Source organism: Syngnathoides biaculeatus, chromosome 12 (genome assembly GCF_019802595.1).
Source record: "Syngnathoides biaculeatus isolate LvHL_M chromosome 12, ASM1980259v1, whole genome shotgun sequence".
NCBI classification, from domain to species: Eukaryota; Metazoa; Chordata; class Actinopteri; order Syngnathiformes; family Syngnathidae; genus Syngnathoides; species Syngnathoides biaculeatus.
The window spans coordinates 23,503,020-23,529,436 of record NC_084651.1 but is presented as its reverse complement, the minus strand read 5'-3'; the positions used below and the strand labels follow the sequence as shown (position 1 = coordinate 23,529,436).

The following is a 26,417-nucleotide window of genomic DNA, read 5'->3' as shown; positions in this document are numbered from 1 at the left end:
AATATGGTTTAGGTGAAAGTGAGCAGAGAGACAACAAAAAGCCATAACTTAAGATAAGAATTACAGTAACACTCATATTTACATAGTTTTGAGAGGAGAAGACAGAGTAAAGAGACAATAAAAATATACAGTATGCAATGAATGCTCAGTACTCAGATTATCAATTCAGATTTTGCCGCCGAAACAGGAGCGGGAGGCAGCTGAGGATCGGTCGCCGTTGAGGCATAGTCATCAGGTGGCCGTAGATCGGTCGCCGCCGAAGCATGGTCGTCAGGCGGGTGACTCTCTACAATCCTATAAACCATGCTAGGTCTGACATATAGGGTTGAGGGTATTGTCAATGTTGGAGTCAAGCCCACACTATGCCAAGATATTCTTCTTTCAAACCCTTGCCTGAAACTGTCCAATAAGATGCAAAAGGCCCCTCCTCCACCCATGAAGAATCTTATCTGTGCGTCTGACTAATATCTGCAGGGTCTTTTGCAGAGTAACTCAGACCCCCATGGAGATCAGGTATTTTTCATCCGTGTCATTACAAGGGCAGAAAGTTACTTCAATGAGATATGGGAAAAACAATGGAACTTCAAACTTAGGGAGGATGAAATATACATCTATCAAACCATTATATCCAGTTATCTCTGCGAGACAAGCTCTTTTTAATATCAGGTTACTGAATAATAAATCAATGTTGATTAATGACATCATTCCAACCTATAATCTGGATTTTATAATTAACTCAAACATGGTTAACAGAAAGTAGCTGTATTTGCACTTTAAATGAGACAAGACTAAATTTGAATTTTACGAACAAGTGTCAATAGGGGAAAAGGGTGTGGTCTTGCTGTTATTTTTCAGTTATTTGTACTGACTATAATTATTTTAGCATAATGGGAGACATTGATGTTGACAATAACATGGAAAAAAAATACAAACTCTCTGCTGAGTGAGACACTTTTCGTTATGTACGTTGATAAACTTGTCTAAACGTATATCAACTGTCTCAGCGTTCGTAGTTTGAGGTACCACTCCAGTCACCATCAACTTATTTCCCCTGGAAAATCTCAAATGTAATGAATTCTGTCACGCCGATTAAAACTAAGACAATCTTGAGATGACCAAGAACACTGTGGAGAAGCACAATGATGGTCAAGAGCTAAAAATCAAAGTGTAGGAAAGCAGAACGTAAGTGGAGAAAAACTAAACTCCAAATCAACTGTGACTTCTACAGACAAAGTCTTTGTAATTTTAATCAAGAGTTAGACAGGGACAGAGAGCAACACTTTTCTGAAAATCATGAGTAAGAACTTCAACAATAATTGCACTAGGTTTGCTGTGTTTGACAAGTTCACCCCTACACACCAAAATCAGATAGCTCCAAAACTCATAACAGCTGATAGATGCAATTAATTTGCTTATATTGGTGAAAAATACAATCCATCTGCTTAAATATCAGCAAAAATCAGCAAAATTACCAGATCTGAAGTCACCCCCTCTATTACCATGTCAGAATTTGATATAGTTGGACAAAAAAAGAAAAACGATTCAGCAGTGACCACTAATTTAATGAGCTGTCTTGATTCAATACCATCTGACTTTCTAAAAAAAATATTGCAAAGTCTGTGCAACAAAATATCAAATGTTCACTTCAGGCTGGTGAATTTCCTAAAGCTCTTAAAGTAGCTGTGCTGTCAAGTATCTTCTAAAAAAAAAAAACAGAGCGCTGGACACTTCCATGTTAGCAAGCAATAGACCGATCTCAAATCTCCCTTTCTTAGCAAGATTGCTGAGAAAGTTAGTTGGGATCAACTCAGCAATTTCTTGAACTTAAATGGACTTTTTGACAAATTTCAATCAGCTTTCCGAGCTCATCACAGTGCAGAATATGCTCTTATCAAAGTGCTAAATGATAAATGCAGCCCTATGGGGGCACAAGCCAGTGCAATCTGTAGGCCGGTCCCAAGCCTGGATAAATGCAGAGGGTTGCGTCAGGAAGGGCATCCAGCGTAAAATTGTGCCAACAAATATGAGCGTTAATTGAAACAATATCATACTGGCTCAGTCATCGCCTGGGTTAACAACACCCGACCCCGGCACTGTTAACCTGCAGGGCGTTGGTGAAGATTCAGCTACTGTCGGTCGAAGACAAAGAAGAGGAGAAAACCGGATTTGTCGGCAGAAGAAGAAGAGGAATGCAAAGAGGCTACAACTGAGTGTTAGGACTTTGAATGTTGGGACTACGACAGGAAAAGCTGAGGATTTGGTTGATATGATGATTAGGAGAAAGGTTATTAGGTATTTTGCCTCCAAGAGAGCAGGTGGAAAAGTAGTTAGGCTAGAAGTTTAGGAGCAGGGTTTAAATTATTTTACCATGGAGTAGGGGTTGTTTTAAAGGAAGAGCTGGCTAAGAATGTCTTGGAGGTGAAAAGAGGATCATATCTTGTAATGAGTAATGTGTGAGGATAAGCGTCTTAATGGATAATGGATGGATGGATGGATGGATGGATGGATGGATGGATGGATGGATGGATGGATGGATGGATGGATGGATGGAATGTCTGGCAGAATAAACACTGAAAACTTTTGGCAAAATGACCGTCCAAATTAAGAGAATCCAAGACATGAAGAATAATGACAACGTGTTATAGTGACCCTAAATTGCTAGTGTCTTTGTGCAATTACTATGTAATCCCAACAGAGTGAGTCTTTGTTGTAAAAAAATTCAACCTCTGTCAGCAGCTACAGTATTCAAGGAAAGGAAGAGGCAGTATTTGATATTATTGGAGTGCCAATTAGAAAATGCTCCTTTCATAGTCAAGAAATTCCTTCAAATATTCAAAAACAAATGTTATCATAGTCACCGAAGGTGTAGTGGTACACATGTCTGCCTTTTGTGCGGGCAGTGTGGGATTCATTCCTGCTCAGTGATGGTGTTGATATCTGTCCTGCAACTGACTGGTGACCAGTTCAGGGTGTAGTCTGCCTTTTACCCGAAGCTAGCTGGGATAGGCGCCAGCTGTCCTGTGACCCTTCTGAGGAGAAGTGGCTTGGATAATGGATGGATGGATAAAATGTGATTGCAAAACCACATGTATAATGCTGAGAACATCTACCATTCAATGCAAACCTGAATGAACAATGAGGGATCTTTTGCAGTATCCCATTTAGAGGTTCTAAATTAACATCTCTATCATCCATCTATCCATTTTCGTAGCAGCTCATCCTTACAAGGGACACGGGAGTGCTGGAGGATATCCCAGCTGTCAATGGGTAGGAGGCTCGTTGCACTCTGAGCTTGTTGGCAGCCAATCACATGGCACATACAAACGAACAGCCATCTGCACTCACAATCACACCTACAGGCAAATTAGAGTTTTGGGATGTGGGAGGGACTATAGTGCCTGGGGAAGGCCTACACAGGCAAGGGGAGAGCATCCAAGTTTCACACAGGCGGGGCCGGGATTGAACCCTGGACCTCAGAACTGTGAAGCCAATGCTTTACAGCTGTTTCAGCGTGCCACTCCCCACCACACCAACGCTGTAAATTAAAAAGAATGTTTTCTACAGCCCCTGTAACTCCTGAGCCCAATACATCACCGTTTAATCAATTGTTTTAGGCTGATTTTCACTCACAAAGATTTGCTTTTTTTTTAACCGTTTTGTCCACAATCTTTGCCGTGCTGATTTAATGCTGTTAGTGAGTTTTGTTTCAGGCCCTGTGACTCAGTGGTTAGAGCACTGGTTTGGTAAACCAGGGGTTGTGGGTTTGTATCCCACTGGGGCCTCCCCTCCCTGAGAAGGGTTGCGTCAGGAAGGGCATCCGGCGTAAAAATTGTGCCAAACATATAGGTACGCTGTGGCGACCCCGAAAGGGACAAGCCGAAAGAAACTTACTAGTCAGTTTTGTCTCATTGTACCAACAGATTTGCTGTACATACTATATGAGAGTCTGCCATACTCCCTCAATTGTAATTCGTATTTGAGTTTACTGTACAGTATTTTAAAATGTACAGCAAAAAAAGCAATGGTAAACGCCAAAAACATGCTAATAGCTGGTTTTGGAAGAGAAAAAAACAAAATCGAGAGAACAATACAATAGAATAAAGTTGTGCTCATAAGTCACACATTCTGTCAGAACTTTTAAGATGTCTACCATGCTTTCAAGAATAAAAAGAGAGGTTAGGAAAAACGTTGATTCATTCATTCATCTTTCGTACCACTTATCCTCACGAGGGTCCCTGACACCCTGAACTGGTCTTCAACTTTATTTATTTGTATTTATTTTTACTCTTGTTTTTTATTTGCTTTTATGTATGCACTGACGCAGAAGTGACTCGCCAATTAAATTTGACAGTTTCTTAAAACGGCTTAAAAGCAGAAGTACATTTTTGTGCACATACATGTAGGCTCTGACACGAAAGATATGATTTTCCTTCTTCTTGAAGACTAAATCAAGACACCAAACGACTATCAACAATGGTATATATTATTATTTAAAGACACAATTAATTCATGAGGTAGTTTGAATTTTAAAGAGAATCTAAACGTCCTCAAAATAATCTGATATTTGTGAATTAAACATATCGCATTTTTGATACTGGAGGATAATGTCCGGTAGGGGGCGACATGCACCATTCATGTTGGTTTTTACTCTCCAGTAGGAGCTAAGAATGATTTTTCCTTTTCCAATTGGCTGTGCAAGGAGGAACTCCACACACAGACGCCGAGCAAGAAATGAAACCGTCCAAGTTAATTTCACAGTAGTGAGCATAGTTCGGTGAGTACAATTTCCGTATTTCTTTTATGACATATTAACTTTATATATTAGCTCAATCTTGTCCGTTCACTTTCTGAGTCGACGACCATATTTACATGGCAGCACCTCACATGACCGGATGACCTGTCAATCAATTTGTGTAACTGTCTGCCTGCCTTCTGTCTGAAAAGCTTTTTTTTTTTCACTTAAATAACAGCTCTCCGAACTTCTGTTAATACATTTTATTACGTGAGTATGCACTGGAGCTGAACTCTCGATAATCGTAACTTTTGCTGTATGTGTAGCATAATTTCTAGCCAGTCCTTTCTCGGTTTGTGATGAAAACTTTGCGGTGCGGATTTGTTAACTGGACATTTTGGTGAAAGTAGTATCTTATGCCTATGAACCTATCAACCTGTGCATTTATTTTTTTTTTCCTTGCATTGTCTAGTTTTCTTCGTACGTGGAATGTATTTCGATTGTTGATTTCGGATTTCTGTAATTCAATTTTTTTTCTGACCACTTTTAATCGTTACAATAAAATGTTTCACTGGTACACCTTTCCATTACAATGTGGTTTTCGTTCCAGGAATTACACTTCAAACTCAATTTATGAAACTTCTTGTCACGACTAAGATGTCTTCTAAGATGTTTATTTGTAAAAATAGAAACAATTTGGGGTATCAGTTAGGGATTAAGTTGAAACATTATTATTTTTTTCATCATTTTATTCATGTAACAACTTTTTATTTGGATGTACTGTCAATCGAGTGCAGCAGTGGATTAAACCAAGTAAGCATTTTTTAGTAGTATACAGTATAAGGGATGTATTACAAAATAATATTGCAATTTAAATGCTTAGTACTACTTACTAAGTATCATTCATTGCTTTAATAAACCAGCTAAAGTCTAAACAAAATCAAGACATTTCTGAAACTTCACTGAGAGATGAGATGAGAAAAAAAATGACTTCTTAAATGGTCAGTGAGTGATCCTGACATTTTAGGGGACAGACAAGGTGTCATACAGAACTAATTTCTTCAGTCAATAGCTCTTTCAAGACAGCCCCTAACCATGTAGTTGCCTAACCGTTGGACTTTACCCTGACTGGGTTGATCGGTATCATCCAGTAAGTAGCATTTTATGCTGATTGTCTTGAAAGTCAAAATTTGCTGATCCAATCAACCGCCATTGGTCATCTCTACAAAAGACATCCACATCGCCATCAAGTAAAGTAGTACAGTAGTTGTTATAGTACTATAAATGTATGACAACCATCCATCCATTCATCCACGTGTCTTGGCGACTCGGTTAAAGACAGCGGCGGGGCTATCAACTGATCACCACCTAGTGATGAGTTGGCTCCTATGGTGGGGGAAAATGATGGTCTGACCCGGCAGGCCTAAACATTTTGTGAGTGATGGGAACGTCTGCCAGACTCCCTGTGTGAAGGATTTTCAACTCCCACCTCTGACAGAACTTTGCTCATGTTCTGGGGAGACTGAGGACATCAAGTCCAAGTGCATCATGTTCCGCGCTTCCATTGGGGAGGTAGCCAACCAGGGCTGAACCATTATTTGGTTGGTGCCTGTTGTGGCGGCAGCAGTCCCAGAAACTGTTGATGGCCAACAACAGGTTCAACAAGGAGTCCTATCAGGCCTTTTTTGAAAGAAGATTGAATTCTGATCTCTGTGCTTGACAAATTTATATTACCATGCCAGCAGGTGGGCACGACTGAGCAATTACAAGATAAATAATCCACCCCCCAACCTTGTGGAGGATGACCAAAGTGATGGCCGATCAGTGTCAGCATTCATCATTTCTGAAAAATGAAACACAGATAAAAGGGGAAAAAATAGTTAGAGGTCATCTCATATCTATGTTTATGTATCTGACACGGTGGAAGAGCTGTAAATAATTGGCCTCACAGTTCTGCGAACCGGGATTCAAATCTTCACCCTGCCTGTGTGGAGTTTGCATGTTCTCCCCATGCCTCAGGGTTTTTTTTTCCAGGGACTCCAGTTTTCTCCAACATCCAAAAGACATGCATGAATTGGAGACTCTGAATTGCCCCAAAGTGTGATTGTGACTGCGACTGTTGTATGTCTCGATGTGCCCTGCGATTGGCTGACAACCAGTTCAGGGTGTACCCTGCCTGCTGCCCAATGAGAGTTTGGATTGGCTCCAATACACCCACAAAATTCGTGAGGATAAGCAGCTCAGAAAACGGATGGATGGATGGATATATCTGACACTATCACCAACAAGACAAAATGTCACAAATATCCTCTTTACACCTTGATTTAAATTTGAGTCCTGATCAACAATGTCCAATCTCTCCGGTAGCAAATATCAAAAAGATATTTCAGTTGACAAGATGCTCTATAAGTGCTTTTGTAATGCATTTTGATTCTCTTTAACTGTAGACAGTGAATAAAATGTGTTTTTATGACACAAATCTTACTATGAAATAGAGCAGGGGTCACCAACGCGGTGCCCGCGGGCGCATGGTAGCCTGCGAGGACAATTTAAGGCGTCCGTGAGGCATGTTCTAAAAATACCACAGCTTTAAATTTTGAATCTGACTTTCTCATGTAATTTCAATTTTTAAAATACCTGTAATGTCACATCAGACAAAAAATTAAAACGAAAATAATTCATGTATCTATAATGAACTATTAATGAAGCTTGCTGCAAGCAAGTCATGGAGCCCTTGGTACAATCAGTTCTCACGAAGTAGCCCTCAGCCTCAAAAAGGTTGATGACCCTTGAAATAGAGGCTTGTGTTTTGCTTGTTCTCTCCCCAGCTTTTGCAGAGGTGATTGACATGCTTCCTGTTGTGGTGGTCCAAGGAGGGGCGGGATATGTGCCCAGTGAGAAATCAGAAGCGTCCAAGGCTGGGGTTTGTGCAGCTGCCCGATCTGGGTATGCTGTCCTCCAGAGTGGGGGAAGCAGCATGGATGCTGTGGTTGAGGCTGTGAGCAAGCTGGAGAATGACCCCAACTTCAATGCAGGTGAAATAAAATCATTCTCTTTCATTTTGGTTCCCTAAAAATAATTTAGTCAAAATGTTGTGAAAAACAACAGCTTAAAAGGTGCACAAAACTCAAGTGATCATCCTTGACCTGGGAGTCATCTATGTAGTTATTTTACTGCTTGATGTTGAATGAACAGATCAAAAGGGCAATGAAGAATGTGTTGTCCATTTATCCAGGATGATGGAGATGTCGTAAGCTTTGTGACAGAGTAACTGGCAAAGCTTTTCCACCTCCAACATGCACAGTTTCAAATGTTTGTTGTGCATTCCAGTTTTACAATTGACTAACACGGAATGACAAGTCACTTGATCAATCATGTATAGTTCCACCCTATACATGTGATCCATACAGCAGGATGGCAATGAGTACCCCAATTAAAATATGAAAATTGGAACACTTCTTCTTCTTTTCCTTTCGGCTTGTCCCGTTAGGGGTCGCCACAGCGTGTCATCTTTTTCCATCTTAGCCTATCTCCTGCATCTTCCTCTCTAACCCCAACTGCCCTCATGTCTTCCCTCACCACATCCATAAACCTTCTCTTTGGTCTTCCTCTCGCTCTTTTGCCTGGCAGCTCCATCCTCAGCACCCTTCCACCAATATACTCACTCTCTCACCTCTGAACATGTCCAAACCATCGAAGTCTGCTCTCTCGAATCTTGTCTCCAAAACATCCAACTTTGGCTGTCCCTCTAATAAGATCATTTCTAATCCTATCCAACCTGCTCACTTTGAGCGAGAACCTCAACATCTTCATTTCTTCTACCTCCAGTTCTGCTTTCTGTTGTTTCTTCAGTGCCACCGTCTCTAATCCGTACATCATGGCCGGCCTCACCACTGTTTTGTAAACTATGCCCTTCATCCTCACTGAGACTCTTCTGTCACATAACACACCAGACACCTTCCACCAGCTGTGCCAACCTGCTTGGGTCCGTTTCTTCACTTCCTTACCACACTCACCATTGCTCTGGATTGTTGACCCGAAATATTTGAAGTCCTCCACCCTCGCTATCTCTTCTCCCTGTAGCCTCACTCTTCCCCCTCCACCCCTCTCATTCACGCACATATTCTGTTTTACTTTGGCTAATCTTCATTCCTCTCCTTTCCAGTGCATGTCTCCATCTTTCTAATTGTTCCTCTGCATTCTCCCTGCTTTCACTGCATATCACAATATCATCTGCGAACATCATGGTCCAAATGGATTCCAGTCTAACCGCATCTGTCAGCCTATCCATTACCACTGCAAACAGGAAGGGGCTCAGAGCTGATCCCTGGTGCAGTCCTACCTCCACCTTAAATTCTTCTGTCACACCTAAGGCACACCTCACCATTGTTCTGCTGCCATCATACATGTCCTGTACTATTTTAACATACTTCTCTGCCACACCAGACTTACGCCTGCAGTACCACAGTTCCTCTCTTGGTACTATGTGATAGGCTTTCTCTAGATCCACAAAGACACATTGTAGCTCCTTCCGACCTTCTCTGTACTTTTCCACTGGCATCCTCATGGCAAATAATGCATCTGTGGTACTCTTTCTAGGCATGAAACCATATTGTTGCTCGCAGATACTTCTGTCCTGAGTCTAGTCTCCACAACTCTTTCCCATAACTTCAATGTGTGGCTCATCAACTTTATTCCTCTATAATTCCCACAGCTCTGAACATCGCCTTTGTTCTTAAAAATGGGAATAAGAACACTTTTCCTCCATTCTTCAGGCATCTTTTTGCCCACTATTATTTTGTTGAATAAGTTGGTCAAAAACTCCACAGCCATCTCTCCAAATTGCTTCCATACCTCCACCGGTCTGTCATCAGGACCAACTGCCTTTCCATTTTTCATCCTTTGTAGTGCCTTTCTGACTTTCCCCTTACTAATCATTGCCCCTTCCTGGTCCTTCACACTTGCCTCTTCAACTCTTTCTTCTCTCTCATTTTCTTCATTCATCAACTTCTCAACGTATTCTTTCCATCTACTTAGCACACTACTAGCACCAGTCAACACATTTCCATCTCTATCCTTAATCACTCTTACCTGCTGCACATCCTTCCCATCTCTATCCCTCTGTCTGGCCAACCTGTAGCGATCCTTTTCTCCTTCTTTCATGTCCAACCTGGTGTACATGTCTTCATATGCCTCTTGTTTAGCCTTTGCCACCTCTACCTTTGTCCTACGTCGCATCTCGATGTACTCCTTTCGCCACTCCTCAGTCCTCTCAGCGTCCCACTTCTTCTTCGCTAATCTCTTTCCTTGTATGACTCCCTGTATTTTGGGGTTCCACCACCAAGTCTCCTTCTCCCCTTTCCTACCAGAAGACACACCAAGTACTCTCCTGCCTGTATCTCTGTTTACCTTGGCTGTCATAGTCCAGTCTTATGGGAGCTTCTGCTGTCCATCGAGAGCCTGTCTCACCTCTTTCCGAAAGACCACACAACATTCTTCCTTTCTGACCTTCCACCACATGGTTCTCTGCTCTACCTTTGTCTTCTTAATCTTCCTACCCACCACCAGAGTCATCCTACACAGCACCATCCTATGCTGTCGAGGTACACTCTCCCCTACCACTACTTTACAGTCAGGAATCTCCGTCAGATTACATCGTCTGCACAAAATGTAATCCACCTGCGTGCTTCTACCTCCGCTCTTGTAGGTCACTATATGTTCCTCCCTCTTCTGGAAATAAGTGTTCACTACAGCCATCTCCATCCTTTTTGCAAAGTCCACCACCATCTGTCCCTCAAAGTTCCTTTCCTGGATGCCGTACTTACCCATCACTTCTTCATCGACCCTGTTTCCTTTCCCAATATGTCCATTACAATCTGCACCAATCACAACTCTCTCGCTGTCTGGGATGCTCAGAACTACTTCATCTAGTTCCTTCCAGAATTTCTCTTTCAACTCTAGGTCACATCCTACCTGTGGGGCATAGCCGCTAACCACATTATACACAACACCCTCAATTTCAAATTTTAGTCTCATCACTCGATCTGATACTCATTCCACCTCCAAGACATTCTTAGCCAGCTCTTCCTTTAAAATATCCCCTACTCCATTTCTCTTCCCATCTACTCCGTGGTAGAATAATTTAAACCCTGCTCCTAAACTTCGAGCCTTACTACCTTTCCACCTGCTCTCTTGGATACACAGTATGTCAACCTTTCTCCGAATCATCATGTCAACCAACTCCTGGGCTTTTCTTGTCATCGTCCCAACATTCAAAGTCCCTACACTCAGTCGTAGGATCTGTGCATTCCTCCTTTTCTTCTGACGATGGATCCGGTTTCCTCCTCTTCTTTGTCTTCGACCCGCAGTAGCTGAATTTCCACCGACGCCCTGCAGGTTAGCAGTGCCGGGGGCGGGCATTGTTAACCCAGGCCACGACCGATCCGGTATGGGATTCTTTAGATGAATGCTCATATTTGTTTGGTACAGTTTTTACGCCGGATGCCTGGAAGGTTCCCCTGTTTAAACCAGCACATGTCAAAGCCCGTCTTAAGTTTGCCAATGTCCATTTGGATGATACAGAGGAGTCATGGGAGAAAGTTTTGTGGTCAGATGAGACCAAAATTGATCTTTTTGGTCATAATACCGCTAACTGTGTTTGGAGGAAGACGAATGATGAGTTCCATTCCAAGAACACCGTCCCCACTGTGAAGCATGGGGGTGGTAGCATTTTGTTTGGGAGCGTTTTTCTGCACATGGGACAGGACGACTGCACTGTATTAAGGAGAGGATGGCCACGGCCATGTATTATGAGATTTTGGGGAACAACCTCTTTCCCTCAGACAGAGCATTAAAGATGTGTTGTGGCTGGTTCTTTCAACATGACAATGACCCGAAGCACACAGCCAGGAGAACCAAAGAGTGGCTCCATAAGAAGGATATCGAGTCTCTGGCGTGGCCTACCCAGTCTCCATACCTAAACCCAATAGAAAATCATTGGAGGGAGCTGAAACTCCGTGTTTCTCAGGGAAAGCCCAGAAACCTGTCTGATCTAGAGAAGATCTGTGTTGAGGAGTTGACCAAAATCCCTCCTGCAGTGTGTGCTAACCTGGTGAACAACTACAGGAAACATTTGACCTCTGTAATTGCAAAGAAAGGCTACTGTACCAAATATTAACATTGTTTATCTCAGGTGTTCAAATACTTATTTGCAGCTGTATCACACAAATAAATCATTAAAAATCATACATAGTGATTTCTGGATTTTTCTTTTTAGATTATCTCTCTCACAGTGGACATGCACCGACGATGAAAATTTCAGACCCCTCCATGATTTTTAAGTGGGATAACTTTCAATATAGCAGGGTGTTAAAATACTTAGCATTTTCTTCACTGTATATCAACTTTATTATAAAGTTATTGATCATTTGATTGAATGATATTTTCAATGGATATGAGATTGGAAAGTTACAAACTCATTCAACTACCAGCTTCAGCTTGATTTAACTAAAATATGCAATTTATCTTGAGAGAATTCTAACCAGTTCTAATGTATCCAAACAAATAGCTGCTGTTTTCAATACCTAATTTTATACCTTTACAAGAGCCATGTTCAATTTCTGCAAAGCTGTGGGTCGTTGTGCCTAAAGTTTTGTATGCATCACTTGTTTTAAGTCCACTCCCCAGATTCTGTACATTCATCTGGAGTTTTTTTTAGGATGTGGGTCAGTGCTAACCACGGGTGGAAATGTGGAGATGGATGCCATTGTGATGGATGGGAAGACACTGGCTAATGGTGCTGTTTCTGCTGTGCGCAATATAGCCAACCCTGTGCAGCTAGCAAGACTGGTAATGGACAAGGTGAATACACAAGGGGCAGCACAGTGGGTCAGCTAGAAAGCGTTGGCCTCACAGTTTTGAAGTCTAGGGTTTGATCCGGCCCTATCTATCTGATATACCATGAATAGTTTGAAATGATGTTACACATTCAGTTTGTAATCTCTTCTTAACTTTGCTCTTTATTTTAGACCAGTCATAACTGTCTGACAGCACATGGTGCTAATCAGTTTGCCCAGGCCATGGGTGTCCCTGAGGTGCCCCAAGAATCCCTCATCACTGAATACTCCATAATGCGTTGGAGAAAAAACCTGGCACATGATGCCAACCCTGTGGAGAGCCAAATGTAAGTTATTTTCTATAATGTCAATTGTAATATGTTAATATGTTTCCTTCCCCAAAAAAAAGAAATTAACATGATATGTGTATTTGAAAGTCCAAAATGTTTACTGTAGCAAAGGAAAGGAAAGGAAATTTATTGATACAGCACATTTCATACACAAGGTAACTCAATGTGTGGCACAGTGGCTCAGCTGGAAAGCGTTGGATGCACAGTTCTGAGGTCCTGATTTCAATCCTGCCTATGTGGAGTTTGGATGTCCTCCCAGTACCTGCGTGGGTTTTCTCCAGGCACTCAGGTTTCCTCCCACATCCCAAAAACTTGCAACATTAATTGGACACTTTAAATTGCCCCCAAGTGTGATTATGAGTGTTCCTGTTTGTCTCAATGTGCCCTGGCAACCAGTTCAGGGTTTACCCTGCCTTCTGTCAGTTGAGAGCTGAGATAGTCTTCAGCACTCCCTGCGACCCTTGTGAGGATAGGTGGCTAAGAAAATGGATGGATGGATGCTAACTCAATGTGCTTTACATGTTTAAAAGCAAAATCACTAATGGTGTACTGGTACACATACAGTACCTGACTTTGGTGTAGGCAATGTGGGATCGATTCTCACTCAGTGATGGTGTTAGTCTGTGCTCTGTGACTGACTAGCGAACAGTTCATGGTATGGTCCGGCTTTTGCCCAAAGTTAGCTGGGATACTCCTGCAGCCCTTGTGAGGATAAGCGTCTTAGAAAATGGATGGATGGATTGATGCATGGTTAAAAGCATTTAAAAACTAAAAAAGAGACATTAAAAATAGACAAATTAAAAATTATAAAAGTACAATTAAAACAGTGTACAGTGCAAGAAAAACTATTTACTATAAATACTCTATAAAGCGTGAGAAAAAATTTTCAACCTGGATTTAAAAACATTCACACTTGGGGCCGATGTCGATGTTGGCAGCTTATTCCATTTGTGTGCAGCAAAATAGCTAAATCCTGCTTGACCATGTTTGCTTTGGATTCTGTGCTCCAATATTTGACGTGAATCTGTCAATATCAGTGGGTCTCCCAACTGGGTTTGTATTCCATGAGCATTTCTTTCATGTATTCAGGACCTTAACCATTTTGTGATTTTTAGACCCGTAGCAGCAGCAGCAGCACAATGGAGCCACTGGTTAGCTCGTTGGCCTCAGAGTTCTGAGGACCGGAGTTCAAATCCCAGCCCCGTATGTGTGGAATTTGGATGTTTTCTCCAGGGACTCCGTTTTTCTGCCACATACCGAAAAGATGCATTAATTGAGGACTCTGAATTGCCCCTAGGTATGATTGTGAGTGCAACTGTTATATGTCTCATTGTGCTCTGCTATTGGCTGGCAACCAGATCAGCATACACCCTGCCAACTCCCCGATAATAACTGGGTTCGGCTGCACCACTCCCACAATGCTTATGAGGATAAGCAGCTTAGAAAATGAATGGATGGTTGTTTAATGCTGTTTTTGTGGAGTCCAGTCAGACGACCATTACAATAGAAAAGGCTACTTGAGATAAAAGCATGGATGACATTCTTCTGGTCTGTTTGGTACATCCAAGCCTTCACTTTTGTATAAGTTCTCCAGCTGGTAAAAGGCAGTTTTAGCAATTGATTTGATATGACTGTTGAAAGTCACTTCAGAATCTATCAGAACACCAAGGTTTCAAACGTGGTCTTTTTAAAGATAGTGACTCCTGGTATTTACTCACAGCAATCCATCCATTTTCTGAGCCGCCTATCCCAGCTATCAACAGGCAGGACGTGGGGCACACCCTGAACTGGTTGGAAGCCAATTGTAGGGCACACAGAGACACATAACAGTCACACTCACAATTTACAGTGTATCTAGGGGTGGGCAAACTATGGCCCGCGGGCCACATCTGGCCCATTGGTCTTTTTAATCTGGCCCGCCGAGGATTTGTACAGAATTAAAGTTTGATGTGAATGATTGCATTAATTTCATTTGACTTGACGCAGTGTCTTGATTTTACGGAGCCCGAGCCATTTCCAGTTATATATACTGTATGTCTTACTTGCCAAGAAACTGTTGCAGTTTTAAAAGAGTACAAGATCAGCCGTCATTTTAACACCAAGCATGCTAATTACACCAGCAACCTTTCAACACAAGAACATACGGCTACCGCTGACAGGTTGGTAGCTAGCTTGCAGGCTCAGCAAAACACCTTTATTCGAGAAAAGACTTTTCGTGTGATGAACACCAACAAAGCACCCCACAGATCCCACATGAGTGATGAACACCTCAGATCCGTTTGAGAATTGCCACAACAGAAATACCACCAGACTTCGATGCACTGGCTAAAATGGGTGATCAACAACACTGTTCTCATTAAAAAGTATGTTAAGACTTCAATGCTTTTTCTGTTTATGTTTGATATGTACTGTTAACAAATGCAGTTTTTTTATATGTATTGTATCTTGTGCTGACCAAGCCCGTCTGTCAAATTTTAAAAGTGAATGTGGCCCCTAAGCCCAAAAGTTTGCCCACCCCTGATTTACACCCAATTTAGAGTTTCCAATTAATGTGTTATAGACAGTGACATAACACCTCTGTTCAACTGCAGTCATCTGGAGACTTCTAAATTTAACTGTGTCGCATATGAATAGCTGTTATCGTCAAAATTAAAATTCTGAAGAATTCGACCCAAGGGTGTCATATACAGGCTGAACAAGAGGGGTCTAAAAATTGATCTGAGCGATCTTATTGGCCATTGCTATTCGTTTAGATGAAACACTTCTTTTGGTTACAAAAGAACTCCATTTCTCCAGGAACAACCTGAACCATTTAAGGAGTGTTTCATTTAGTCCTACCCATGTTTCCCAACCTGATGAGCAGTATATTTTGATCTACCATATAAAAGCTGCACTAAGGTTTAACAAGACCAGAATTGACACCTTCTCTACGTCACTATTCAACCCTATGTCATTTAGCACTTTGGTAAGAACAGATTCTATACTGTGATGATTTCGGAAACCTGATTGAAATTTGTCAACAAGTCAATTTGAGTTCAAGAAATTGCTGAGTTGATTAAAAATAATTTTCTCAACAATCATAGTTATGACAGGGAGATTTGAGATGGATCTATAGGTTGTTAACATGGAAGCGTCGAGCGTTGTAATTTTTAGAAGCATGGCAGCTACTTTAAGGGCTTTGGGAAACTCGCCTGACTGAAGTGAGCAATTGATTATTTTGTGCGAATCTACAAGCACAGACTTCGCAATATCATTTAAAAAAGTTAGAAGGTATTGAGTCAAGAAAACTCGTTGATGGTTTCAGCTTCTGAACCGTTTTCTCTGCATTTTTTTTTGGGCAACGCAAAATGGAAAAATAGTAAATATTCTACATGAACAAGCCTGAGATCTCGTTTTGATGTTTAGGGGAAAGATGGGCACCGTTGGAGCAGTGGCAGTTGACAAAGAAGGCAATGTAGCATGTGCTACTTCCACTGGGGGAATTCTGAACAAGATGGAAGGACGTGTGGGTGACACACCCTGCATCGGTGAGTCCCACAATCTTAGTAATTACATTGAAACATTTTGCCTAACCCTGTGTGGAGCATACTGTAGGTTTTTCTTACGAATGATGAGCGAAAGACAGGGGATGTAATTCATTTCAATCATCTCCATTCCATAAAGGTATTCTCTCAATTATAGTACTTACGCCACCATGCCACCGAACAGCATATGTACTCTCGCTCTTGGTTCTCATACAGTGCAGACATTTTTTTTCCTTGTTCTGCTTGCTTAGTCTCTGTTGACATTTTTTATTGCAGGTAAGCTTGTTTTTCTTTGAAAAAAATTCAGAGGGGCGTCACAGTGGCCAAGCTGGAAAGCGTTGGCCTCAGTTCTGAGGACCCAGGTTCAATCCTGGCTCTCCATGTGTGGAGTTTCAATGTTCTCCCCGTGCCTGCGTGGGCTTTCTCCGGGCACTCCAGTTTCCTCCCACATCCCAAAAACATGCAACATAACTTGGAGACTCTAAATTGCCCCTAGGTGTGATTGTAAGTGGGGCTTTTTGTCTCTATGTGCTCTGCGATTGGATGGCAACCAGTTCAGGGTGTACCCCGCCTCTTGCTCTTTGACAGCTGGGATAGGCTCCAGCACTCCTGTGACCCTTGTGAGGATAAGCGGCTAAGAAAATGAATCGATGAATTATGATGTGTTGTGCAAGATTTGTTGATGCGGTGTTGGAAGGTACATCAACATACATTCGTGCTGAGCTGTATTGGCAGCCCAGAATTTTAGCTCACTGGTAGTTCTCCGCACTCTCAAACGAGAGACATGGTCGCAGCCCCCACCCTTCCAAAAAAGGTAGATCGCAGAAGGTTGGCTGTTTGAAAAATAGATCTTTTGTCGGAAAGGTTTGGGTACCCCTTGTTGAGAGTCTTCAATTAATTCATGATTTTGGGATATAGGAGGAAATCAGAGAAAGCCCAGAGAAACCCCAGACCAGCATGGACAGAACATGCAATCTTTGCACAGGCGGGGCCTGGAAAATTACTGGTAGTCTTCTTGTGGTACTCTTCCAACATGTCAATGTATATGAACAAATAGGAAAACCATCCATCCGTTCATTTTCTTACCCGCTTATCCTCACAAGGGTCGCGGGAGTGCTGGAGCCTATCCCAGCTGTCAATGAGCAGGTGGGAGGGTACACCCTGAACTAGTTGGCAGGCAATTGCAGGGCACAAATAGGAAAACAATTTTTTTAAATATTTTTTTACCCATGACTTTATAGTTCTTCATATGTGAATTCTCTGTAAATGCAACTACTGTTTTATGAGAGCTAAACTTTAAATGAAGCTTCAATTGCCAACAATTTAATAATATTAAGGAGCGAAGACTTGGGTCAGTTCTTTAATCTGTTTGTGTTTCAGGATGTGGAGGTTTTGCAGATAATCAAGTGGGAGCTGTGTCAACTACAGGTCACGGAGAGGCCATCATGAAGGTTACTCTTGCCAGACTCATCCTGTTTCACATGGAGCAAGGTACTGACACACACACACGACCACGTAAAGACAGAAATATCATTCATTCATCCATATCCACACGAACATTTGTTTCCAAATAATTATTTGGATCCATATGAAAGTGGTCGACTGGTCAAGACTGATTTTTAGAAATTCTCTCCCGGTGTTGAGATTTTCTAAACTAAAAGTTCAGCACGTATAAAGGAAACTTTCATACTCAATCGCACTTTCATGAACAATTTTGACACCTGATAGCAAATAAGATACTACTGTTGTGTTTGTATTTGCTCAAGGCATACAAACATGTTTTTTGTTGTTGTTGTTGCTCCACGCTCGTTTGGTGTCATTATTGTTTATGCTACATTTAGCAAAGACACAGTCACAAGCTAGTGAAGCCAAACCAAGAAAATGAATGGCAGAGTTTAAACATTAACAAAATGTTTTCGTGCTCAAACAGGTGAAAGAAAGACATTGCAAGCCTCCAGTCTAAATTTTTTGTTTTAATCAGAAGCACAGTGGCCCCAAAAGTTCATTTTATGGGCTCAGAATTTAAGGGTGCACACTTTAAATCAACTTGCTAATTAAATATTCACAATTTCACTTATTTAAAAAAAATTATAGTAATGATGAATACTTTGAAAATCATCAATTTCTGAGCACCTTATCCAAACAAGGGTGGGGGGAGTGCTGGAGCCAATCCCAGCTATCTTTGGGCAGGTGGCCGGGTAAATCCTTCAACTGGTCGCCAATTAATCGCAGGGCACATGGAGACAGACAACATTCGCACACACAATCACACCTATGGGAAACTTCGAGTGTCCAATTAATGATGCATGTTTTTGGGATGTGGGAGAAAACCGGAGTGCCTGGAGTAAACCAACTCACGCACGGGGAGAACATGCAAACTCAGAATCAGATTTATTGCCCAAGTGTGTAAAAACACACGGAATTTTCCTTCAGCAGTCGGTGCTGCCCTGGTACGACATATAGAACAAGGAACAACAAAGCAACAAGAACAAAGAACAGGAGACGTTTCTGTTTATAGGAACAATTGAGATGTGTTAAGATATGCAAAATGTATACAAATAAGTGTGTTAACAATGTCACTTGTGCAAAGGGAGCAGTTTAAAGTGATGAATCGTGCAGTCTACAAAATATCTAAAATATCCATCCATCCATTTTCCTAGCCGCTTATCCTCACAAGGGTTGCAGGGAGTTCTGGAGCCTATCCCAGCTGTCAACGTGCAGGAGGCAGGTTACACCCTGAACTGGTTGCCAGCCAATCGCAGGGCACATCGAGACAAACAGCAGCACTCACAATCGCACCTCGGGGCAATTTAGACTGTCCAATTAATGTTGCATGTCTTTTGGGATGTGGGCGGAAACTGGAGTGCCTGGAGAAAACCCACCCAGGCACGAGGAGAACATGCAAACTCCACACAGGCAGGGACGGGATTGAACCCGGGTCCTCAGAACTGTGCTATGCCCCACAGGTAGGATGTGACGAGTTAAAAGAGAAAAGAGAAATCCTGGAAGGAACTAGACGAAGTAGTCCTGAGCATCACAGAGAGAGAGACAGTTCTTATTGGTGCAGATTTCAATGGACAGGGGTGACGAAGAAGTGATGGATAAGTATGGGATTCAGCAAAGGAACTTTGAGGGTCAGATTGTGGTGGACTTCGCAAAAAGGATGGAATTGGCACTGGTGAACACTTATTTCCAGAATAGACAGGGGCATAGAGTGGCCTACAAGAGCGGAGATAGAAACATGCAGGTGGATTATTTTTTGTGTAGACGATGTAATCTAAAGGTTACTGATTGTAAAGTAGTGGTGGGGGAGAGTGTAGCTCGACAGCATAGCATGGTGGTGTGGAGGATGACTCTGGTAGCGGGTAGGAAGATTAAGAAGACAAAGGTAGAGCAGAGAATTAGGTGGTGGAAGTTGAGAAAGGAAGAATGTTGTGTGGCCTTTCGGAAAGAGGTGAGACAGGCGATAGCTAAACATGAAGAGCTCCCGGAAGACTCGAATACTACTGCCAAGGTACTCAGAGAGGCAGGCAGGAGAGTACTTGGGGTGCCTTCTGGTAGGGAAGGGGAGAAAGAGACTTGGTAGTGGAACCCCAAAATACAGGAAGTCATCCAATGAAAGAGATTAGCGAAGAAGTGGGACATGGAGAGGACTGAGGAGAGGCGGAAGGAATACATTGAGATTCGACGTAGGGAGAAGTTAGAGGTGGCGAAGGCTAAAGTAGAGGGATATGACGACATGTACACCAGGTTGGACACGAAAGAAGGAGAAAATGATCCCTACAGGTTGGCCAGACAGAGGGATAGAGATGGGAAGGATGTGGAGCAAGTAAAGGTGATTAAAGATAGCGATGGAAATATGTTGACTGGTGCCAGTAGTGTGCTAAGTAGATGGAAAGATTACTTTGAGGACTTAATGAATCAAGAAAATGGGAGAGAAGGTAGAGTAGAAGAGGCAAGGGCGAACGACAAGGAAGTGGCAATGATTAGTAAGGTGGAAGGTAGAAAGGCACTGAACAGAATGAAAAATGGAAAGACAGTTGGTCCCGATGACCTACCAGTGGAGGTATGGAAGCAATTTGGAGAGGTGGCTGTGGAGTTTTTGACCAATTATTCAATATAATACTAGCGGGAGAGAAGGTGCCAGAAGAATGGAGGAAAAGTGTGCTAGTCCCCATTTTTAAGAACAAAGGAGATGTTCAGAACTGTGGAAACTATAAAGGAATAAAAGATGATGGGCCACACAATGAAGTTATGGGATACAGTGGTGAAGGCTAGACTGAGGACAGAAGTAAGTATATGCGAGCAACAGTATGGTTTCATGCCTAGAAAGAGTACCACTGATGCATTATTTGCCTTGAGGATGTTCGTGGAAAAGTACAGAGAAGATCAGAAGGAACTACATTGTGTCTTTGTAGACCTTGAGAAAGCCTATGACAGAGTACCAAGAGAGGAACTGTGGTACTGCATGCGCAAGTTTGGCGTGGCAGAGAAATATGTTAGAATAGTACAGGACGTATGAGGGCAGCAGAACAGCGGTGAGATGTGCCGTAGGTTTGTCAGAAGAATTTAAGGTGGAAGTGGGACTGCATCAGGGATCCGCGCTGAGCCCCTTCCTGTTTGCAGTAGTAATGGATAGGCTGACAGATGAGGTTACACTGGAATCCCCTTGGACTATGATGTTCGCAGATGATATTGTGATCTACAGTAAAAGCAGGGTGCAGGCGGAGGAACAATTAGAAAGATGGAAGCACGCAGTGGAAAGGAGAGGAATGAAAATTAGCCGAAGTAAAATAGAATATATGTGCATGAATGTGAGGGGCGGAGGAGGAAGAGTAAAGCTCCAGGGAGAAGAGATAGGGAGGGTAGTCGATTTCAAATACGTTGGGTCAACAATACAGAGCAACGGTGAGTGTGGTAAGGAAGTGAAGAAACGGGTCCAAGCTGGGTGGAACAATTGGCAGAGCATCTCTGGTGTTCTATGTGACAGAAGTGTCTCCGTTAGGATGAAGAGCATAGTTTATAAAACAGTGGTGAGGCCGGCCATGATGTACGGATGAGAGACGGTGGCACTGAAGAAACAACACGAAGCAGAACTGGAAGTAGCAGAAATGAAGATGCTGAGGTTCTCGCTCGGAGTGAACAGGGTGGATAGGATTACAAATGAGCTCATTAGAGGGACAGCCAAAGTTGGATGATTTGAAGACAAGGTTAGAGAGAGCAGACTTAGATGGTTTGGACATGTCCAGAGGCGAGAGAGTGAGTAAACTGATAGAAGGGTGCTGAGGATGGAGCTGCCAGGCAAAAGAGCGAGGAAGACCAAAGAAAAGATTGATGGATGTTGTGAGGGAAGACATGAGGACAGTGGGTGTTTGAGAGGAAGATCCACGAGATAGGCTGAAATGTAAAAAGATGACACACTGTGACGACACCTAACGGTAGAAGCTGAAAGGAAAAGAAGAATATATAAATAAAACTAATACTGAATAGACAAGCAGGATGTGACATGGCACACAGCAGAAAAACAGTTAGTTCGCTGATCAAGAATTCAATGACTTTATTGTCAGAGGGAAAAACTGTTTGAATGCCTGCTACCTTTAACTTTAATTGATCTGTAGCGCTTTCCAGACTGAGGGAGCTGCAAAAGCTGGTGGCCAGGATGTGGAGGATCTGAAAAAATCCTGTCTGGTCTAGACCTAGTTCGCGTTGCATGTAAGTCCTCAATAGTGGGTAGAGTGGTGCCGATAATCCGTTCACCCGTTTTGATTGTCCATTGCAGTCGGAGTATGTCCTTTTTTGTGGCAGCCCCAAACCACACTGTGATGGAGGTACACAGTACCGATTGGATGACCACTATGTAGAACTGACTCAGCAGCACGCTTGACAGACCGTGCTTCCTCAGAAGCCACAAGAAGTACGTCCTTTGCTGGGCTTTTTTTGAGGATGAAATTAATGTTTGTCTCCCACCTCAGGTCCTTTGAGACTTTGAGACTCCACGCAGGCGAGTCTGGGTTTTCAACCCCAGTCCTCAGAGCTGGTAGGCCAATGCTCTAACCAGTTCCACCACTGTGCATTCTAGTTTTACCAGCAAATTTCATGCTCCTTACTTATTTTGATTGTCAACAGCAGAATTTGGAGTTGATTCGATTTATATCTGTGATATACCACATCCAGGTAAACTAGTGCAGCCACTCATACTGAAAACAGAACTTCCTGCCTTTTTTAAACCACAACTGTTTCCTCACAAAACTACAGTAGTTGATCAAGATTCTCTGGCACTCAGAGTTAATTGGAGAGTGACTAAACATTGACTGTCCGTTGTTAATTTTTTACACGTTATATGAAACCTGGTCAGCATGGTGGACCAGCTGTGGAGCATTGACCTCACAGTTCTGAGAACCCGGGTTCAAATCCCGGCCTCCCCCTGTGTTGAGTTTGCATGTTCTCCCTGTGCCTGCGTTGGTTTTCTCCCACATCACCAAAAACATGCATTCATTGGAGACTCTAAATTGCCCCTACGTGTGATTGGTCATCTGTCTCCATACAGTGCAATTGGCTGGCAACCAGTTCAATATGTACCCTCCCTCCTGCCCAATGATGGCTGGATTGCCTCCAAAATTCCTGCGACCCTTGTGAGGATAAGCAGCTCAGAAAATGGATTGATGGATGCATTGTGAAACCTGTAAATTTGTGGTTTCACCCTGAGGCCTGCCTCTTGTCAGATTAGCATGAACACTCATCTCCCCACCCGTCAGTTATGTTTGTGTTTTCTGTGATGATGGAACATTCTGTCCTCAGGTCAATCAGCAGAGGCCGCCTCTGACTTGGCCTTGGACTATATGAAGTCTAGAGTGCAGGGATTGGCCGGGGTGGTGACAGTGGATCCCCAGGGTCACTGGGCTGCGTGCTTCAACACTCTTCAAATGGCTTGGGCCGCAGTCCAGAAGGACACCCTACACTACGGCTTGTACGTCGGCGAGCACTTTACCCAAGGCATTGATGAACCTTAATGAGAGAAAACACAACACTGAGGGAGGTTTGCTATAATAACTTCTCAGATAAAAAAAATAGTACTCCCAAAAATGTGTCTGTCTATCACTGTCTATCGGACAGCTTTCGATTATGAATCTGCTAATTTTGAACCTATTACCTGCCAAGTTGCATTATGGACATACAATAAGCATACAATGTCAAGCAAGATTTAAAGAATTGCATCAACACCAAACTGAATACATTTTGGATGTAATATCTAATTATATTTCACTAAAAGACGATCTACCTTAAGTGTTTTTTTTTATTATTTCTTTTAGAACTAATAACCCTATTCACAAATCAATTGATGGCGCTTACAGTTTGAAACCACAGGATGGTGCTGTTGTAAACCCCGCAAAATGGGAAATGGGTTTATAATTAAATGAAAATGAAATATTTTATTACATGTGATTTTAAACAATAAAATGCTGATTTGGATGTGTTTTTCATGGTCTTTTTTTAATTAATTGATGGAGGACTTTTTTTTCCATGGACTAGCGTGACTGGGAAAATAGATCTTTTTTTCCCCATCCATCCATGCATCCATTCTTTATAGGCTACCGCTTATCCAGTTAAGACTTATTGGGAGCTGGACCCTATCCCCGCTGACTACAAATAAAAGGCGAACTATGCTGGGCTATCATCACCAATAACTTAATCAAAAATATTTATCTGATTTATATACCTGTATGCCAAATTGCCCTGAACCAGTGACATCCATTTTCTCGGGTGCTTGTCCCCATTTGGTACTCAGGGGAGCTGGAGCCGATGCCAGCCGACAGTGGACATGAGGCGGGGACACATACAAACAACCATTCACACATTTACACCAATGGAACATTTAGATTTTTCAATTAATCTGCCATGTAATCTACCATTTTTTGTTTGGTTTTGTTTGTTTGACTGTGAGAGGAAGCCAGTACAAGGGAGAACACTTGTGGAATTTCCACAAGACAAGAATTGGCTGGCAACCAATTCAGGGTGTACCCCGGCTCCTGCCTGAAGATAGCTGGGATAGGCTCCAGCACTCCTCTGACCCTTGAGAGGAAAGGTGGCTCAGAAAATGGATGGATGCATGGTTATCTCTCCCACCTTTGGTGAGTTCTGACTGAAGCCAAGCCTCACAAATTTTCAGTTGTAAATTTGGTGTAGTTAATTTGCAGAATCTCTGTAAATAACGCTTGCAGTTGTGTCAAGTCAAACAGCAGCACTCACAATCACATTTAGGGTCAATTTACAATCTCCAATTGATTTCGCACGATTTTGGGATGTGGGGGGAAACCGGAGTACCCAGAGAAAACCCATATAGGCACGGGGAGAATATGCAAACTCCATACAGGCGGGACCGAGATTTTAACCCAGGTTCTCAGAACTGTGGGGCCACTGCCTACACAGAGTTTCATGAGAAAATGTGAATATCTTGTCTTCATAGGGTATTCAAAAGAATATAGGTTGAAAAGGATTAGAAAATCCTTGTATTCTGTTTTTATTTACATTTTACACAATGCCCCAACTGGGTGGCACGGTGGCAAACTAGTTGGAGCACTTACCTTACAACTCTGAGGACTGAGGTTCATATACTGGCCCCACCTGTGTGGACTTTGCATGTTCTTCTCTATGTGGGTTTTCTCCGGGCACTGCGTTTTCCTCCCACATCCCAAAAACCTGGATTCATTGAAGACTAAATTGGCCTTGAGTGTGATTGTGAGTGCAACTGATTGTTTCTATGTGACCTGTGATTGACTGGCGACCAGTTGAGGGTGTACCCTGCCTCCTACCCATAGATAGCTGCGATAGGCTATAGCACTCCTGTAACCCTTGTGGGGATAAGTGGCTTAGATGATGGCTGGATGGACAATGTCCCAACTTCAATGGAATTCAGGTTTGTAATTTACAAACTTTCCTACTGCTGTTGTGCTTTCAAGATTGCATATCAAAATCCAGAAGGTGTCTGTGGGAAACATTGTGGTGATCTCAAATCACAAATTTTCCTGTATTTTGAAAAAATACGAACTATACGAGTAATACCAAGCTAATATTATATATATTGGCTCTACCTACCATGTTTTCCAAAAGACAAGAAATGGCCATTCAATGCAGTCCTGTATGTACCACTTTGCACTATTAAACCCACTAATAATGCTGAACAAGAACACTAAAGGATGAAAAGCTGAGGGGGAATGCTTGTCGACGTTAACACAATAAGCTTAGTAACTAGGCCCGTATGCTACTGTTGGGTTTTTCCACAGCCCTCTTCTTTCTATTATTTATTTTATGTTTTGCGTATCAACTGTAAGCCTAAAAACAAATCAAATACAGTAAACCAGTGGCTGAATGTCTGAAGTGTTTACACTGAAAGCACCAGTGAGATGTGGGTGTGAGTTGATATACACTCTACCGGTGACCTCCAAACAATATCCTATTAATTTTTCCACATACAGTACAGGAAATGATCACACACTTGTCATGGCATTAACTGGAAACTATTCCAAATGAAAAAAAAATTATATATATATATAATATCAAAAAGGCCTGTCAATTTATTCATTTAAAAGTGAATGCTAAGGTTTGAAAAACTTCTGATCAGGCTATTAAACATTATTTTACACTGGTCTGGGATAGTAACAACATGACAAATTATTTTATGGCTTTTTAGTTATGAGTACTCTAAGCCAACACGCAATATCGTACTTGTTTTACAAGATGGTAACTCAAGTATATCTCGTAAAATGTCCTGAAATTATGTTGGTTTAGTCACAGCATGTGGCACGGTGAATGACATTGGCACTTGTGTCTCACAGATGTGAGGTTGCAGGTTCAAACCAGCCTTTCCTATGTGGACTTTCCATGTTCTCCACATGTCTACGGAGGTTTTCTCCGGGTGCTCCTGTTTTCCACATGCCAAAAACATGCCTGGGAGGTTGACTGGAGACTTTAAATTGCC

The 26,417-nt window shown here is 42.2% G+C and overlaps 1 protein-coding gene across 1 annotated transcript; it reads left to right on the top strand.

Annotated features, from left to right (window-relative positions):
- Window positions 1–4,640: 4,640 nt before the first annotated feature.
- On the top strand, window positions 4,641–23,911 carry asrgl1 (asparaginase and isoaspartyl peptidase 1). The gene is made up of 7 exons (XM_061837495.1): window positions 4,641–4,774; window positions 7,561–7,767; window positions 12,450–12,592; window positions 12,760–12,914; window positions 16,323–16,444; window positions 17,822–17,932; window positions 23,240–23,911. The coding sequence occupies exons 2-7, from the start codon at window positions 7,581–7,583 to the stop codon at window positions 23,449–23,451; spliced, it is 930 nt and encodes a 309-aa protein (XP_061693479.1). The 5' UTR covers window positions 4,641–4,774; window positions 7,561–7,580; the 3' UTR covers window positions 23,452–23,911.
- Window positions 23,912–26,417: the final 2,506 nt, after the last annotated feature.